General features: G+C 39.6%; 1 protein-coding gene across 1 annotated transcript; it reads right to left on the bottom strand.

Moving 5' to 3' along the window:
* Positions 1-8906: 8906 nt before the first annotated feature.
* LOC139693592 (uncharacterized) lies at positions 8907-15562 on the bottom strand. Its single transcript, XM_071591812.1, has 3 exons — positions 15454-15562; positions 10174-10431; positions 8907-9175 (listed from the first exon to the last, which is right to left on the bottom strand). The coding sequence occupies exons 1-3, from the start codon at positions 15560-15562 to the stop codon at positions 8907-8909; spliced, it is 636 nt and encodes a 211-aa protein (XP_071447913.1).
* Positions 15563-20169: the final 4607 nt, after the last annotated feature.

The following is a 20169-nucleotide window of genomic DNA, read 5'->3' as shown; positions in this document are numbered from 1 at the left end:
ATGTTCAATATGGGATCAAGACATTGGAATATGACTGGACCAAATGCATTTGTGTTCCAGGAGACTACATTGAAAAATTAAAAAAGTTTCTCTAAGGTAAGTTGTTCATTTCTATTCCATCCAAGAAATTTTCTAATTACCCACATACACAAATGTTGACATTTCAGCTTCTGAGACACATATGTAATATTATGTAAATCATGCCATTTTAGGATCCCCGAAAGAGTTATCCTGGTTGGCACGGCAGAGGGGTTAACCATGTCAGAATATTGTGTCTTCCAGATGCCTGAGGAAAGAGACTGATTTTGTGACCCCAAAGAAAATTGTTCACCTACCATGGCTTGTAAATTAGGCATTTTTACATCATTATAAATTTGGCACTGGGATGTGATAAAAGGTGGAGGAGTTTGGAAATACCTGACATCTGGTAACCCTAATACGAGTGTCTTGCAAGCGACCACTAAGGTATGTGGCAGGAGGTGATTCCACACCAGACTACTTTTGATTCAAAATACTTTTCTCCCTAACATGGTGAGACATCTTAAATCTATCTGTTCTAACCTTAATCTCAATAATTGTATGCACATGATCTCTCCTACCACTAAGGGTGAAACATAGTATTATGCTGGAAACAAGAGTAAAACAGGCAAAACTAAACTCTAGATACATGCTGCATAAATAGAAGAATAGGATTTATTGGAAGAGTATTGAGGACATGTCATGAAAAGGCTAAAGAGCAATTTTTAGCTGTTTATGCTTCATATAGAATATGCTTTTAGTTTATGAAATCCTCATGTTGTTGGATTGATTACCAAATTAGATTGCTTGCAACAGAGAGGAGCTAGATTTGTAAAACGTTATGACAAACTGAGAAGCATATCAAAATTATTGGAGGATCTAGGTTGAGAATCTCTAAGCAATAATTTCAGAGTGTGAAAATCATTCTCCTCGACCAGGATTCAAATCTGTATCCCTCGATGTCCAGCCGAGTGCTTTAGCCAGTTAAGCTATCGAGGCGCCCTCTTGAACTCTGAAATTTTGGTGGCTTTTTAAGGAACATGATGTTGTGACAAAATACCATACATACAATGTAACAGGCATTCATAGTCGTGTGCGATGCATCACAGTCCACAAGGTTAAAGCCAAATATAAACACTAAGGCTGTTTTTACTTTAGACAAATTTGAAATGATTGCATTGAAATGCATATTAACGGATGACGCCATTAAAAGTTACTGTTGCGGCATTTTCTTTGGAGATCATTAATGTTAAATTGAAGAGATTAAGTGCAGAACAGATAGATTTAAGATGTCATTTTTCCCATGAACATTAAGGAATCAGAATAAATTTGTCTGACCATGCAAGGATGGAAGGTATTTTGGGTCAAGGGAAGTCTGATGCTTAATCACCCCCTACCGCAAACTCTAGGGGAGGCTTGTAGTGCTCTATGTAATATAAATATTACTAAAGGATTAGGTTTGATTAAAAACTTTATGGGATCATTTGCAGTTGATTACTGCTAAACAATAATGTGAACCAGCAATTTGACAAATGTAACAGTTTCAGACTTAACTTTGTGGAATTCCTTCATGATGGGGGTAAAAAAATAAACTTTGCACTTACACATGAAGATTTAATACTTTGCACGACCATAGTCTCAATACTGCGCATCATCATCAGGTGACATACATGAAAAATTTTACAATCTATATAGCCTGGCTCCAAAGAGGGGAGGAAGGTAGGGGGAGTAAGGGAGAGTGGGTAAGTTGACGAAATACCTCTCCTGTTCCCCCCTCCTAAAATTCCTAAAAGACTCCATTATCTTTCCCCTCCAACCCCACCCCCACCAAGGCAGTGATGTCCCTTATTGAAGGTCAAAGCATTGTGGAAAAACACCCCCTTAATTTAATGTACATCTATGTAATACCCCACAAGCCGCCGCAAGGGTGTGTGGCGGGGGTGTTAGGTCACCAACCATAAAAAGGAACAATACCACATGCAAAACAACAACATGGAAAATTACACCCACAGCAGCGCACACACTCATGCAAAAATCCCTTCATCCAACACTCACGCAAACACATATGCCATAAATCAACAAACAACTGCACTCCAGGATGCAGCACGAAAGCCATCCAACAACACGCAAGCCAGGACACAACAAGCAAGAATGTAAAACACCACTACCACATGAACATGCACCACAAAACACTCTACCCCCCCGAGGAGACTGTAAAAGGCAGGGAATGCGACCCGATGTTGCAAGTAGCAGGAATTTCCCCCCGAGGAGAGGGACGATGGATTGAAAGGGAGACTTAAAAACAAATGAACACAACACTAATGAGGTAGATATAATGTAATAATGATAATAGTAATAATGTAGAACACAATGTGTTTTTTCAGCTGTTCTTTCTAAGAACGGTGGGGGGATACATTGTGTTCTTCATTTAATGAGCATAAACTTCAACAAATTTGAGCCAGAAACCATTGAATACATACCCTCCCCCTCCACTAGCCCACTAATAGGTTGCTGCACCAGTCCTTTACTTACCCACTCTTCCTTACTCCCCCTACCATTCCTCCACCTCTTGGAGCCAGGCTATATATAAGTCGGAAAATTTTTCATGAATGTCACCTGTTGATAATGCGCAGCACCGAAACTATGGTCGTGTGAAGTATTAAATCTTTACCAGGAAGTGCAAAGTTCCTTCTTTTACCCTAATCAGCAATTTGGCCATTACATTTTGCAAGAATATGATCTTTTTGCATAACATCCGAGAGAAAAGTGAAGCTAAATAATGCTCGAATATAATTCCTGGTTGCTTCCTGAAAATAATTGGTTTCCAACGCATTCTTAATTATTTAATAATTGTGGTTGGCTAAAGGTTTGGTACATAATGGAATCACTGAAATTGGGAAGTTAATGAAATCCTGAAAATTCTTGAGTTAATCCTGCATGCACAGGAAATCTATGCCACAGAGGTTTCCAAACTGCTCGAAGTCATTTTTCTTATGAATGATTATGGAACAGACTACGCAATTCAGTGCTATATTACCGATGTTTCAGTATATATTGTGCCCTGCAAGCCACTGCTAAAGTGTGTGGCAGGTTGTGAATATACACAACCTAACTTTTACCACTTTTGCGATTGGACAACGTCATCGCGATCCCTTATTGTCCGTGAGAAAAGTGGCATTTTAAAGTTATCTGTTCTATACTTAATCTCTCTAATTTCATTGACATGATCTCTCCTACCGTAGTACAATGGGGGTAATAATAAATTTTCAAGATCACTGCCAAAGAGACGTCCTTCCAATTTATGCAAGAGATTTATTCTGTAATTTACCCTTCGCTCCGGATTTCCAGCCTAGCCGCTCTAATATTTAGGATACACTACGAAGTTTATCATAACAACCCTTTGCAATTCTAGCTCCTCTCCGCTGCACGCGATCCAATTCGGCAATCATTCCGACTTCGTGAGGATTCTATATACTAACAGCATATTCTAAATGAGGCCTAACCAGCGAAACAATGCATTTCTCTTTGATCTTTTCCCCACATTCACCTCGGCGTAGTGAGATAACCAATCCCCATGGATATTTATTTTTATGTATGAAGATAATTAGATATAATTCGAATATTATTAGTATAATTTACAGTAAACATAACCAATGAATCTACACTTATATCGCGTTCCACAGAAAAATCTCCAAGCCTTCCCAATGTTCAAATTAATAGGCAATAGCAATATGATAACCTGTCCAAGTGAAATACGAGACGCCTTTGTGCATAGGCCACCACTTGGAAGTTGGACGAATACAACTCAGCTCATCCAACTCACCATCAGGCAACAAAGTAACACCGCTAGCGTCTTCGGTGCAGTCGACTTTCGTCTGTTTGAAACAATGTAAGGTCTCCTGGCTACCTTACAATGGCTTCAACTGTCGACGTCGACATCAATAATTAAGCTAATTTCAATTAATAAAGCATTTAAGCTTATACAACCGCATCATACGTGAAATGAATAATGGGAAATTTTACTATTTTTATTTCTGCTAAATCAATTAGATCTACCAAACGCCTGTAATTATTATAGCAGAAGCCGGCGGAAGGCGAATCAAGCCGAGGTACGAGTGAAGTTTTTCCCTCATTCTGGCTTGGTGCCTGTGGAAGGAAGCTAGTGCTCTGTGTGAAGCCGAAGTGATTATGAATTCAGACGGCTATTATCAACAGTACTATAGACCAGGTAGACCATGTCCCTATCTTAAAGCATGAAACTATTACATAAGGTGCAATTTTAACTCTTTATATTCCTGCTCAACTGGGTGATCCATTTTTTTTTAATTTGGCTTCGGTCGGACATGATTTAGCTTCACGTTTGATTTAGATGCTTCGCGAAATGATCATAATTATGTGAAAGGCAAAGGTGGAATCGCCGGTTCACGTTATTATCTTTTAGAAAAAATCGACAGAGGTCCCATAAAGTGTATTACGGACGAATCATTCAGTATGTTACTACTTATGCAGTTGGTGCCTTGAAATTTAGTTTAGTCTGTTTCATTGTCGTTTCATGATTAATGCCATGTTTCACACTAGGTCTAAGAGTTTGACCCTTGAACAATGCTTTTTTTAACCACGCTGATTTAAAGCGATCCATTTTCACCGTAAGTTGTATTTCTTTGGAAATAACACTCTCGTATAAATTTATTCCTCGTTGGTTTGCATAAATTTACAAAGAGGATAGAATTAGTGAAAGGGGTAGAGAATATGAAAGGTAAAATATAGATACTAAAAACTTTGGAATGGATTGAGTATTTCTTAGTTCCCTGCAAGCCACCGCTAGGGTGTGTGACCGAGAGTAAATACACACCAAACTATTTTTTTTAGTGCCTTGGCCAACGGCTAGGGAGTGAATACACACCAGACTAATTTTGACCCGAGTATGACCCTACCGAGGTCGGACAATATTATTCTGATCCGTTGTTGTTCGTTGCGAAAAATTACATCTTAAATCTATCTCTTCTACACTTATTCTCTCTTATTTTATCACAAATGATCTCTTTTACCGTAGTAAGATGGGGTAATAATACATTTTCAACAAACCTCTAATTTTAATGTCAAGATCTCGCCTACCGCAGTACGATGGGGCTATTTACAAATTTAAAACATCATTGCTAAAAATACGTAATTCTAAAGAATGCAAAAGATTTAATCTGTAATTTAACCCTGTATTTTCCGTGAGTGATTCATAGCCTAGCTCATCTAATAATTTTGATACGCCACTCAATTTATCTCAACAATGTTTTGCATGCTTCCGACAATTGGTCATGGAGGAAAGAGTATAACCGTAGCTTGGCAGATTTTAAAATGTATTTGCAGAGAGGAAAAAAAGAAAAGCGAGGCATGGTAGGGGAAGTGAAAAGGTTGTCTGGACAAATTTGAATGCAGAATAAGTGGATACAGGAGATACTTAAGATGCAAGACGATGAAGAAAACTAGACATGAGAAAGCTGAGTGAGCGAGGTAGTGAATGGTAAAGAATTTAACGTTGAAAATGTCATTTTGGAGTGAGGCGTAGAGTATGTGGAACTGGAAGACGCTATTAGTGTAGCAATCCCAAGTAGGCCACCATTCTCTGCGGCAGTTTGGATTTTTTACGAACCGCCGAAAAAAACTAAACCATAGACAGCTGCAAAACGTAGCTGCTATTGATAATATGTTTCAAGGCTTTACTTCATTACCAAGTGATCGTTGTACCGTCTAATCAGTAGTTCTATAAGCAAAGACGGAGGTTTCTATAGTGATTTGTGAGAGGGCGAGGAATGCAGTCGTTCGGCGGCGGAATGAAGAGGGAGGGAAGATATGGGAATCCCAACGTCATTTAGTCCAGTTTGGGAACAATTAGGTGGAGATATAAGTCGGAGGTAGGTCGCTGTGGCCGAGATTTGTAATTTATGGCCCAAGTGCTGTCAAGTCCAAATAGAAGCAAGCTAGAAGTGTAAACACGTCATTAACAATCGACATTCTGAATGTGCATTTTAAAAGGGCAACCCATTCCCATAGACCCCTCAATCTTCAAAGTGAAAATAATCATCGGGTACAAATAACGAGTGTTTATTTTCGAAAAGACGTTTAGCGAAGAGTGATTAGGAATTTTTCGTGAAGCACTCGCGTGTTTCGGACCTCAAGCTTTCTCTCTGTTCGTCTAATTTGTGTTTCCATTAGTGAGCCACTCATATTTGTTGGGTGGATTTTTCTCAGGTTTTTTCCGAAAGTTTTCCTTGTTATAGGTAATGAGGTAATCCAAAATATCTTGGATTTATTATTAAGGCGTGCATCTATACCTGGGTTAATATCGCCTGAAAACTATTTCCATCATTGCATTTCATTTTTTTACGCTGTCGTGCGAGTATCTCGCGACTTGTAAAATCATCTTTTTTTATAATTTGCCAATTAATTTTCCCGAATAAGCTTTTCTAAGAGCCTACTTGATAATAAAATCGGTTCAAAATATCTGTTTGTGCTGGAATTGAAATTAATAAATTGAATGCTGAAAAGACATACGGTCTGGGGGGTATTTGGTTTGGCTTGTTGCATTGCAAAAGGGTCTTTGCTAAAGATGCTAATTTACGATATTTTTAAGTGTTCGTTAGACTTTTAGCGCGAAAGATTGAGCTAGACATCTTACTGTCATAAATAGAACGGCGTTTTAATGGCCATTTAAATTAAGTAAAAAAATTTCAGTCATTTAATGTACGAGTAATCAATCCATGAATGTAAAATCCATCAATATAACGGTTAATGCTTCTTACCATGCATTTCGCTTGTAAAAGTTCACGTTTGAAAATGTTCATGTAAATATCATAAATATCTGCAGAATTTAGCAACAGAAGGAAGCCCTCGTTCTGGCTGTGACTCTTGAAATTAAATCGAAATGAATCTGACCAAAAACTCTTTCCTAAGGGAACATAATTCGAAATCAATACAGCAGCCATACTCTTTCTCGCCATCTTCCTCTGTAGTTTTCCTTCAATACGTCATTCATCCACCAGATTTAAATAAAAAAGCGTATTTTCTACAGAGAAAACAGCCCTGGGGAGAAAGATAATCCCCGCAAGAGTCACCTCCCAATCGTCTTTCCTCCGGACTATCCGATAGAAGACAGTCAAATATTAATTTTATCCTTCTGCTCGCCCTTTCCAGGAAGAAGACAAGACCACCAAAGAAGAAACATTTGGATGCCGCAGAAACCCGGCATGCATCTACCTCAGCCGAATCTCCCTGACCCCTGCCATCTCTGGACACAGGACATGATGGGGCCTCCCACAGCCCCGCCCAGCATACCGGTTCAGCCGTTGGAGCATGGCTACCAGACCCCCCACATGGCCCAAGTGAACCCGCCTCAGCCGACAGTCTGCTGTGAGAACTCGTCGCCGCCGCAGACTAGGCACCAGTACTACCCAGGTCCGTACGTCTGGCTTCTGATGATACCCATCGGATATAGGGCCGACGGAACCTACGGACCCCTCTGCCCATTTCCCCCGTTCAGCCCCTTCCCCGAGGGCTTGTGCGAAGAACCCTGCCCTTACGTGGCCCCATCAGGAAGTTATTCACATCACCCAGACCAGAGTTTTGGCTAATGAGGTCAGAGTGTATAGTTTGTCAGCCCTGGGAAAAGAAGAATATTCCACCGAAATGATTATATTTGAAAGTTAATCGTGATATATTCCGTCAATGGGTCAGTATATTTGTGGAGGATGTGAAAGCATATATATATATTATTTTTCACATGAAGCATTAGTGTATGTGTATTTAACTCGACAATGCTTACATTGTATGGATTGTTTCCCAGTGCCTCTCTTTGGGTCGCACATAATTAGCGAATAATTCACAAGGGAAAATGTTTCTTATTGATTGGCAAGCAGAGGTATTTCATGATTTTTGCTGGGCAAATAAGAATTAAGTGTTGTGATTATAAAGAAAATTTCTTCATTACCCATCATTTTTACTTTGATTAACCTCGTCGCAAAGTTGCCGAGGGAATATATTAATTTCCTTAATATTTGTTTTTCACATTTGTTTTCAGTGAGTGTGTAATTTATGTAAAATGTGCACGTTTTCCAGACAAAAAACTTTGTAAACTATAGTGAAGAATTCTTGTTAGTTTTCTTTAATTGTTTACTCATTAGGTTGTCATTTCTGTTACGATACTTGAGCTTTTGTATCAAAGTGGAGATATCAAGACAATTAATTCTCTTGGCTAGTCTCTTTGAGTCACTATTTGAAATAAATGCATTACTTTTCGAATTGGCTTTTAAATGAAATTTTTTACTTTTTTAAATAGCTTTTATTGTACTGAACGCTTCCTTTTACATTCCACCGGCAACCGACGTAAGGGAGCTTATGACTCTAGAAGAATTATAAATTTGAAAAATAATTGGTGACCGTCAATGAATACTTGTATCCCGCATTTTACGTACTCCATCCAAAATGTTTACACACTGAATGTCTAATTCCAGTAAATAATTCTGATGAATATGATGCCCTAAATGAATTATCGATCAACTGCGACATGAAACTTTCAATAGGGGCAACATTTTAGTCATAAAATTCATTTATGCGACAACAAATCGGGTTTCATGAGTTATAATTTCGATTTTGCAGCAATAAAACAAACGATCCGTTGGGATATAATTTATTCGTAAATATCTTGATCAACATGAATTTACAACACTCCCATTTTCCCATGATGCTTTTAACTTTTCTTCCCGGAATGCGGTCGTTGTACCAATCTAAATTTAACTTCTAAACGAAGTGTCATAGACACTGCTAATGTTGTCTCAAAAGGAACTCGAACAACTGTACCCAAAAGCCTCAGTGTGCTGAATCGTCGTTGATATCACATCCTAGCATGTACGCCCCATACTGATGTCAAGGTCGCAGTTGGAAGTCAAAGGGTTGTAGGCTGTCCCGTTTTGGCATCCTCCGACCTTAATTCCTCCTTCACGTAGGCACATGATGTAATATCTGCAGTTTCCGGGGAACGGATAACGGGCGTGATCCCCGAATGGAAAAAGGCCAGGCTCTGGACATCTGAACTGTGCCACTGCTTGAGGAGTTTGAGATCCTATCCCACCAGCAGAGACTTGGGGTGTCGTACTGGTAATCGTAATTGCTGTTGAAGAAATCAACGAATAGAAACGAGATACTGAGTAGAGTTTTTTTTTACGAATTAGCTGACTCAATTTCCCGAAAAAGCAATGAGTTTTTGCAATGGACCAAAGTCGTTAAATGGTTAAAATATTTAAACAATTTGATCGATTAAAACCCGCGCTTTTATTATCTCATGCATTTTTTTTGACGGCGCCGTAAGTGTCGTTAACGGGCACCTAGCGTCCATGAAGATGCGGGCCAAATTCATCTGGGGAATAATTCCAGCAATAAAAAACCTTAGCTGTCTTTATTTTCATCAGCCTCAATCTACTGCAGCATTAAACCTTGCAGATTAATATATAATTAATACATTATACACTTCTCATTTAAAGGAGTTTCTGGGGTTTTGCCTTATAAAAAAGGAAGTTATGTTGCCGCACCCTATAGATACATGTATATGCCTTTTTTCCGATAAGTTTAGATCAAATGAGACGAGGGGAAAGCCGATGGTTGAACACAAATCGGACCTCTCTGTCATGTTGAAAAATCTGTTTAATTAAATTGGCTGAACGCTAGATTCACGTTTTTCACTTCAGCTTTGCCATTTCAGCATTTAATTCCCGTGAACTGAGCTAACCTGGGATCGTAATATTGACAGAAAAAGGCATAATCTAGTTCTAGTAAGCCTCGATTATATACAGGCGCCTTTCATATAAACGCTAAATGGCCTGCATTCCCAATTTTCAGATGCTCAAAAATGATCAGTACATTTATTTCAATCAAGTGCACAGCTCAAATATATAAATTAATTTATTTTAAAATGATTAAGGTTTGCGGAAAAAAGGCAATTTCAATCAACCGAAATTAATTAATTGACCAGGGGCTTCAGCAGCTTATGTTTCGAATTCCGACGTAAAACCATCGCGAATAATTTATGAAACTGTTTGAATTCAAAAGTAATATACATGGAAAAAGGGGCCAGTTGAATTGACCAAGCATTGGTAAGATTAAGTTCCTTACTTTGGCCAGATGTTTCTCCTGTAGTCACTCCCTGCATCACTTGTGGAATCAATGGGATGACCGCTGGAGCAGTGCATTCCCTCAGCTCAATGTCCGTTGGCCGTCGACATAATTTGTCGTGGTCATCGAAGACGAGGGATTGTGGGCAGTTGTCTGGGATGACCGTGCCATTGTCGCATTTGTAGAAATGTCCGCACCCCCTGGAGTCCGCGAAAATTCCATTCAACCTGGGACAATGGCCCGAACCCTTGGGTTTCTCTGCGGGAATAAATGAAGAATTAAATCAGGTGCGAACTGGCTATCAAAATAGGCTCGTGAGATACGGATAACGGACCATATCACAACAAATTTATGCGGGGACGGGTCAGGCATTTGGGCCTTTCGTGTGACGGCCTACGGGGAATTTCTCAGTCCTTCGCCTGGCCAGTACACCACTTTAAAAATTGAAGGTTTCATTGTAGATAAAACCTAAAAGAAGTATTCTGTTGTCAAGTCAGCTCGGTTAAACAGCCGTCTCTTGCTGAGAGAATGAGCTATGATGCAAGTCAATGTCTATTATCTTGGCGTAATTTATGGAAGGTTATACAGCATTCGTGAGAAAAGGAGTAATCCCACAGGCATTATAATTGCCGAGGAGATTGGTGAACTTGGTAAATGTGAATCAAGATGTCACATTTCGTGAACGTCGACAAAATAAATTCATTCCTGGTCGTTCCGATCGCTCCATTTCTTCAATATAAGAAGTGTAATGTTGAAAAAGAGAAACTGTTTATGGCTCCAATGTATGTTGCCCGTGAAATTGTAAAGTCACCTTACTTTTTGTACACACCTCATAAATACTTCTTCCATTAATCTTTTACAGTCTGGTAATGCGTGATCATGTATTTTTAAATAAAGTAGATTGTATGAAAGGACAAGGTAACGAAAAATAAGGAATTATTAGAAGAGTATTGGGGAAACGTGATGGAAAGGTTTAAGGGGCATTTTATCTTTCGCTCATTCGGCCTCATTTAGAATATGCTAGTATAGGGGATACTCGTGAAGTTGGATTGATTGCTAAATTTGATCGTGTGCAGCAGAGCAAATTTATGCGGGGAAATAAGATATAAAAGCTTTTCGACGTCTTAGGCTATGTCACGCAAAGATGAAAAATATCAGGGATGATACCACTACTATGATGCCTTGGGCGACTTCCAATAGGGAATTTCGGAAAACGTTACGCGAATTCACAAGGAAAAGATAAGCGGAAATTTTGAAAGAGAATCCGAAAGCATGATAGTCGTACATCTGATGGTTCATGGAAATAAGTCAAAAGTTTATTTACTCAAAAATGATAAAGACGAAAGAGTAACCAGCAGTGTGGAAAAGACTAACTTATTAAATTCCTTCTTTCAAAGTGTCTTCACCAATGTCTCAGCGACTGCATCCGATAGCTTACCAAATCATACTGGCCAGCCGATGCCAAAAATTGAAATCTCATGTAATGGAATAGAACATTTACTGAAAAATATTAAGCCTAATAAATATTCTGCGCCCGATGAAATAATGACTCACATATTTAATGATCCACCTGTAGCGTCAGAAAATGCACCGTATCTAGAGATCATATTTAAGAAGTCGCTAGTAGATTATAAGGTTCCCAGAGATGGGGAAACGACTAACGCAACACCAATATTTAAAAATGGAGAAGGGTGGAACCGAGCAATTAAAGACCTATTTCCTTCACATCCATATCATATAAGGTCATGGAACATACAGTTGCCAGTTCGATCTTGAGACATCTCGATGGTCAGGAGTTATTGCTGAAAATCAGCACGGTTTCCTAAAGGGTTGATCCTGCGAGACACAACTTACACTTTTTGTTCATGATATTCTTACTTCAGGAAGGAGCAATGTTCCAGTGGATGCAATTTTTCTAAATTTTAAGAAAGACTTCGACGAAGTACCTCATAGTAAGCTACTTAAAAAGCTAGAAGCATATGGCATGGATAAAAATATCTTGGGTTGGATTAAAAACTTCTTGAATGGTCGGGTACATATGTGGAGTTAGCTAATATGCATTAGAAGTCACTTCAAGTGTTCCTCAGGGAAGTGTCATTGGACCTCTTTCTATTCCTAGTTATCATTAACAAAATTGACTCCGTAGTCGCTAGTAAGATACTTTTATTTGACAAAGACGCAGTGGTTTACAGAGGTACCCGTAATCATGAGGATCAAGAAGCTTTAGTAGATGACCTAAATGCTATACGACGCTGGTGCGACACTTGGCAATTAGAAAAGTTTTTACAGAATTTCCTCACTACGCACTCTTTAAATTGTGAAGTGGCGAATTTTCGGAGAAAGAGCAATATCCTCCAGAATGCCTACTGCATCAGGAGCACCGAAATGGAATGTGTAGAATTGATTTAATAATTAGGCGTTACTCTCAGTCACGACCTATCCTCGATGAAACATATGCGGGGAATATGTGGACAACCTAACCATTATTCAGGACTTATTAGAAGGATGCTGTGAAGAAAAGGTTAAAGATAAATGCTAAATTCCACGGGTTAGGCCTCATTTAGAATAAGCTGCGGCTAATTACTACTTTATCTGCCGCAAATGTAAATGATTTCATGAATCATTCATAAAGTGCCTATCTTTAAGACTTTTCAAAATTTCTCCTAAATATACGCTGGAAAGAATTGGTGATAACGACCACATTATACCCTCTGCCTGATAGTGTCCATTGTGACTCTCCATCTGCTTCCCACTCCTGTGCAGTCTGATACATTTGCACTTCGGCTACTTAAAAGTTAAATGTCACCTGAAATTTCACAAAATATTTGTATTATATTAAGTACTTTTAATAATTTAATTAAAAATATATGTCGTTTAAACCTTATGTGCTTACTTATAAGGAAATTGTTCAAATTATTTCCATATCTACAAATTTTCCTACCGCTAATTCCTACTTACAGACTAGGAAAATACTTGTTGTGTAGCTCGATCTAGATGAAGTTCGCACATTACTGCTGTACTGCAGTGTGCTAATTTTTTCGTCTGAACACTCTTTACTCCCACTCAATACCTCATCCATCACATATCTTTCGCCCTCTTAGATTCTCATCTTAGCTTATTATATTTATTCTTGATCCAAATAATGAAAAACAAACAGAAAAGTACGACAGGAAATCGTTTCAGGCGTGATTTCGCAAAAATTAATTATTTTAAACAACTCGAATTGACAAATTTTTTGAGCTGTTTAAATGAAGAAGTTCTAGATATCGTGGTGGAGGAGAGAGGATTGTTGGAAAAATAAGACGCATGCAGGAAAGGGGATGCAGAGCATTTTAATTGGCGATTTGATGTTGAAGACTGTGATAGAGGGGAGATTATCGTCAAGCGAGGTGGGGGTAGGAAAAGGATAGCCATGTCAGACGATATGAAGAGAGGTAGAATTCGTGCGGAAGTGACGAGCGGTTTATTGTAGTGTTGCGTGTCTAGCTGATGCTAAGAAACGTAGGATTGGACAGTCTGTGCCCATCTAAAACCTATCTTAAACGGTAGACTACCAAATAATAATTTTAGTTGCAAATGCTCAGTTTGCAAAAGAGGAAAATCATACACAAAGATGACCTTGAAGCTTTTACCTGTCAAAGTAGGCGCAAAAAACAATATTTTATTTTGAGAGAGAAAGAGTAACTTCCATTTACGGATTTCTCCCACAATATCCTCTCTGTGATATTTTTAAGCAGCTACTAAATCCACAGATATTCGTAGCTTCATAAATGCTCTCGTATCCTAGAACACTACATTAATGCTTATGGAGTTTCTTCAATCGCGTTCTCCTTTTCGGTCTACTCTTTCACCTGAAATCATTTACTCTATTCTCACATATCTATTGAGTGATTTGACTAAAACATTTTTCCAATCTGATAAAAACAGCGTTGCTCGCCCCTTTCTTACATGTATATTATCAATGTATCTATTTCTCATGCTTTCAAAAGCCACCCATTTGATGTCCTATCTCTCCTATTTTTGTCGAAAACACTCCTTGTAGTAGTAGTAGTTTTAGGGGAGGCGACCGACAGTCAAGGTCATTTGTGCAATTAATGATGGGTGGGAAAGGAAGGTTGGAGAGAAAACCGGCGTCGGCATTAGTCTACTTTTGTCGAAAGGTGACAAGGGGTACACAGTATAACGTCCCATCCAACTGACGTCGTACGTCAAAGTGCTCTCCACAAAGCACTTCAAGTAGGGATCGGTGTACCACTGAAAAATATCTGACGCCTCCGGAATTCGAACCCGGGCCCTCTCGGGGGGGAAGCCTGTACGTTAGCCAACGATCCCCAAAACACTCCTTCGATCACTCCATGCTCACTGAATTTATTCAAAATTTAATCTTACCCTAGCACATAAAAGTTTCAATACTATGCAGTAATACGAGAAGCACAAAACATTTTTATGCACTGAAATTTCTGGTGCAATTTTTTCTAAATGAATACCGGCTTAGGGTGGGTTTTTGATGGACCCCGGCCCTACTCACTTTTTCACTCTTAAGCCTTTACCATAGTCTTAAATCCCATACTATACATTACAATAGCTCATCTTTGACTCTCCAAACTTCCTGCAATCTACTTTCTTGTATTCCTGTTGGTTCCATTCAAAATGTCTACTCTTTCTCGACCTCTAACTCGCTTTTCTAGACAATATTATTTCTCATTTGGTATTCGATGTACTATAAGCAAAGTTTCTGACGGATTTCGCTCACATTTCAATTCCTTTACATTTCCTGTCAAAGCATATACTATATATAATAAGGTATATAATATATATATAAGGTAGATAAACCATAAACACAGAAATCAACCCGAAGGTTTGGTAGGTGACGGTAGAGTTCACCTAGTACTAAGCCCGGCGGCGTATGAAATTCACACATCAGGGTAGGGGGCACACATACTTGCTCCACTCCACTTGGGTGGAGCTGCAGGTGCCCAGAGGGGCTTGCCCGGGAATCATCAGGGTAGGGGGAGGCAGTTATTTTCCCTGTGCCAGTTATGGTTTCCCAGGAAAATCTGGTATCCGGGTGGGAAGCCAGTACGTTAGCCCCCGCACCATCTCGATCCCCCCTCTATACTTGTTATGAAATAAACATATTCGGATACGAAAAAAAAAACACTTCGAGAATGAGGAATAATCTTCAGGATTTCCAAAGGATTCCGAAAGGAATCATTGCCGATTTGCGAAGCGCTAATCGGATAATGGAGAAGAAATGTGAAAGTAAACGATGAATAATACTTACGCAGTTTAGGTCGGGTGGTGCAGTCCACTTGATGCAGCAGCGTGCACCCTTTGAAGGGAATGTAGCCGTGCCCGTCTTCACACTGCCCGATGTAAACTTGTCCATGTTGACAGGTGAAGAAACGGTCACAGTAAGAGCTGTGCGGCAGAGAATAACTGCCTCCTAACTCGCACTGGGGCCATTCTTGATTTTTGATGTTACCGGAGGTCCGTTTCGACGAATAGAAAGCATTTGTTACAATTTGTTCTCGCGACAATACGGTAAAGGCATGAAATGCTTAGTGTATGGACTTAACCAACCCCGCTTTCTTACATAAGCGTGGTATGCCATTAGGAGCGTAGCCAGGGCATCGGAAGTTTGTGAAATGATGCAACGCTGTAATTATGTGTTGTGAAAAAATCGTACTCTATCTATTTTTAGTGCGCTTCGCCAGTCATGTCATAACGAATCGTTAACTTAATCTCTGTCAAATTGAGCACTTCTCCATTGTGTGGAAATCGTCTCTGACTGTGGAAAATTCCACATGAATTCCCCCGTTGTCCGAAGCAGGATTTCAACCCATGGCGTTCTTGGAACACATCATCCAATGGACTGTTTGAGTCGAGTCCAATTAAAATGTTCCCCGATATTTTCGGCTAGTCTACACCCCATCCGACCCTGGTTTCAATTTAGATATCCCCGAGGTTAAATCCTGGCTGCGCCCCTGGCTTTTCTCACATTCTTTTTAATATACACTTTTAAAAAAATAGCTAAACGACACTTATCGCCTAACAAATTCCATTTGCAGTTCGCTCTACAAACTAGAAGGACGGATTGTTTAATTTTTTAACGTAAACGTACCCTCATTATTCTCATTTACCGTGCTGTACTCCTCGCGCACATACGCCTGCGTTGTAGCGCAAATCAACAACACCACCAGGAGATACTTCATTTCTGGTGGTCAGACTTACCATCCAACCAATGACAAATCCAACTGCGGAAAAACACGCGGTGGAGGCTTCCTATATAAACATCGTCCATCGGTCGATCACATCATTCTGGTTATCGGCGTCGTTAGCATATCACGGCGTTCCTTTAACGACTGCTGTCGTAAAATCACCCGGAGTGACATCCAGACGCTAGGAGGTACCCATTGCACTTCCCTATTACTGGTCTCTTCCCTCTCGATATCTGCCGATACACGCGATCCCCCGACTTTTTGTCTGGCTTGGAAACAGGACATAATCACTCAGGGAACTCCAAGGGAAGCGAAAACGAACATCGAGCAACGAATACTTCTCCCATGGCGTTTGAGTAATCTCGTCAACTCAAGCTGATGTTTCTTTTAAATGATTAACTCATCATCTTACTAGCAGATACTCCTGGCAGAACCTAAAGAAGTAGGTAAAAGAAGAGACAGCAAAGATGTTGATTTTGACGTATCTGTCGTCGGGGGTGGTTGGTGCGAAACCAAGGTTGGTTTGATTGGTGAGCGAGCACACCTTCGGGTTGATTACTGTGATTTGGAGTTGCAATTCATTAATCGTTAGTTTAGCATCCTTAAAATGAGCCAAAAAAAGGTAGGGAAAGCATTGCGTTCCGCGGTCCTACGTCGTACCAATCATCAAGAGATTGGGATAACAAAGATAATCAATGAGGATTATGAATAAGAAGAGACGTCTTGCTTTTACCTTTATCGGTTATGTTACGCATTCCGAAGTTCCAACCGCAAGTAGTTGATTATGAAGTTGCTTCCATATTCGAGTGCGCGTCCCGATTTACACTTCGCGCACTTTGATGCGGCAGCGAATAATATTGCCGTGTTGCTTCCGCGACCTCGGCAGCGCGAGCGTTTGGTGTGCACATCAGTCATCGCTTTGGTCTTTAGGCTGGAGCGCTTGATTCGAAGATTGGCTTAGTGGAAGGCGGCATTGGAGCTTAGGTGTAAGAATCAGAACGGTAGCAAAGAGCTTCGACACGTTTGAGGCGTCAATCAGAACGCACCCTTAAATATATAATCCTGATAACAACCAAAGCGGCTACGCGGTTACCCAAACGAATCCGTGAATCATACATTACCTTATGTAATTCCGTATGTGTATGCATATAATTATATAATCATGTAATTTCATGATCACTAACCCAGTGCAATTTTGTAAAAAGTAAGCGAAGGCGTCAAAGATTTCATGTAATGTCAAAGCCGAAGAGCCATTTCATATTGTCATAGCCAAATTCTTATTAAATATAAAAACTAAAATCTTGTATAATAATTGGGATAATTCTGCATCTAGGACCTGCATCTCGGGGAAATAATAAAACTAGGGTAGATGAAGAGTATTGGCAGACCCAAAAATATCTGCCTGAAATAGGAAAAGTATCTCAAACCGGATTATTAAAATGCAATTTTAAATCGTCACGTAATGATCGCCGCGGAGCATTTTCTACAGTAAGCTCAAAGGAATTGAGAAAGTAATTCATTATACACACTATATGGCTGCGTAGGTTTTCGCGGCGGTGGTTTGAAGGATTCTGCATTCTCGGGTTTCACCGCGTCGTTGTTTTTAATGTGACGGTATATAGGGGTGGCCAAAATCCGAGTCCCACATCTTCGACCTGAAGACGCCAACTGCAACTGCGGCGAAACTGTTGTCACATTAAACAACGACGCGGTGAAACCCGAGAATGCAGAATCCTACATTATATACATTGCTTAATTCAAAGCTTAAATAGGCCGGGGTTTCGTAAATTGGCCTGCCTTCCCCTGCCCAACTTGGGCGGTGAGCTAGAGTTGCTTGAAGTAGAATGATTTTTTGAGCCCCAGTCTCTGTGAGACAAGGGAAGAATACCTATTTTCACTAATAAAGGATAAATTCCAAGAAAAATTAAATCACGACTTTGCGAAAAAGGATGGGCACATTCCTTGTGGACTAATAAATGTTATTTATGAATTATAATGTTCGTTTACCATATGAAATATCTTAACGATGACTTTGTTTCTTCGCGACGATTGTTGGCCGAAATATTGACGATATTTTATTTTGTGCCAGCTCGCCGGCTTTACCTAACTTTTTCGCACTTACTTTACTCAATACTATCAGACCTAAAAGAGGGAATCGTACTTGCGGTAAGAACTGTTTGTTAACAAAAAGTATTTTTTCGGATTACTTAGGCGCCATGTCGTGATATTTTATTAGGACGGAAGAACTCAATAATTCGGCGAATCCCTTTTTCAGATTGACACGAATAAAACAAGAGTAAACAACGCGTCGGTCAGTGACCGCAGCAGCTCCAGTTATGCGACTTTGTAATTATTCACTCTGAATCACGTGACACTTTATAGCTATATTAAAAAAATATATTTTAGCCAACGCCATAAATATTGGCTATTTCCCCTAATGATGGTTTCGAGTGACACGAGCGAAGGCCCCATCGAGAAGCAGCGGGGTAAGCATCGCAAATTTCGCGGTACCACAACTGTCCTAACGTCAATTCTTAAAATTGGCTCTTCGAGAACTAGAAGTGAAAATATGGCCCTGGCGTCGTCTTCATCCGGCATTAGCTATTCTGGAGTTCATGGCAAAGGGCGAAGATCGAGTAATGGATACAGAAGAATCTCGAAGGTTAATAGCCAACAAAATGTGTACCCATCGAATTCTACTTTATCGACGTGTACCGTTTTCCACCCAAGGATACCGCCGTTCCCCGGAACATACCTCACAAGCATCAACGCTCCCTTGACCTCGCTACCTCTGCTCCCGATGCAATCGTCTTCGTCCACGCACATTTCCATGGCGCCCCGTGCTTCACCGACTGCACTTCACATGACTTCCATGGTTGTGCCACCAGAGCAAACTTATTACATGCCTTCTCATGGTTATCTGCAGCATGCTGCACTATCTAGTCAACATTCACTGTCTTATCATATGGGCCCACCACCTCCTACTCCTTCAGCAAACATAGAATCGTACATGTATATGAAGGCTTATTTTCGAGACCCTTGGTCAAATGATGGTTTTAGGCTCATGATACTTTTACCAGTGGGACCTAGGGATGATGGTACTTATGGTATTCTTAATGCTGGAGTTAAACCTGAGCAAGTGTACAGCCTCTGTTTTTATTATGCTGACAGCATATTGTATTATTGTGTCCCTGATTATGGTGGTCAAGATTTTCTCACGGTATGATTATTGGAGCATACATAGATTACCTATGTATCCAATTAAAATATTCTTAAAGAGGAAACTACTGATGCTGTGATGCATTTGTGGATTTTTCATAAAACAGACTGCTTAACAGTACAAAGGTGGCTGGCAAGCCTTTAATAAAGTTGAAAGAAAAGTTACCTAGAAAGATGGGTTCAATAAACCCAATGTGAATATGTATTGTATTGATGAGTACAAGTCTTCACTAATGATAATATTTAAATAACCTGTGATGCACAACAACCGATCATCAGTATATGAAAGTTAATTTTATAGCATGTGGCTTAATTATTAAAGTTATAAGGTAGATAGATGCCCTTCAGACTGATTATAATATGAATATTTTCCTGTGTTAAAAATTTGATTACTAGTTTCCGATCAACACGTTATATTTGAAACATTATTGTTTGATTGCCAAGCACTATGATACCTGAATTTAAATGCAAGTAATGGTGTCATCAGAGCAAGTTTTAAAATGTGATCGCTATTTCTACTGTTCAATGAGGATTTATTGTTTTGTGTATTTGTAAA

The sequence above is a fragment of the Hetaerina americana genome, unplaced genomic scaffold (genome assembly GCF_022747635.1).
Source record: "Hetaerina americana unplaced genomic scaffold, ioHetAmer1.1.p SCAF_5, whole genome shotgun sequence".
In the NCBI taxonomy this organism is placed as follows: domain Eukaryota; kingdom Metazoa; phylum Arthropoda; class Insecta; order Odonata; family Calopterygidae; genus Hetaerina; species Hetaerina americana.
Note: the sequence above shows the minus strand (reverse complement) of the source record. Positions and strands in the feature narration are given on the sequence as shown.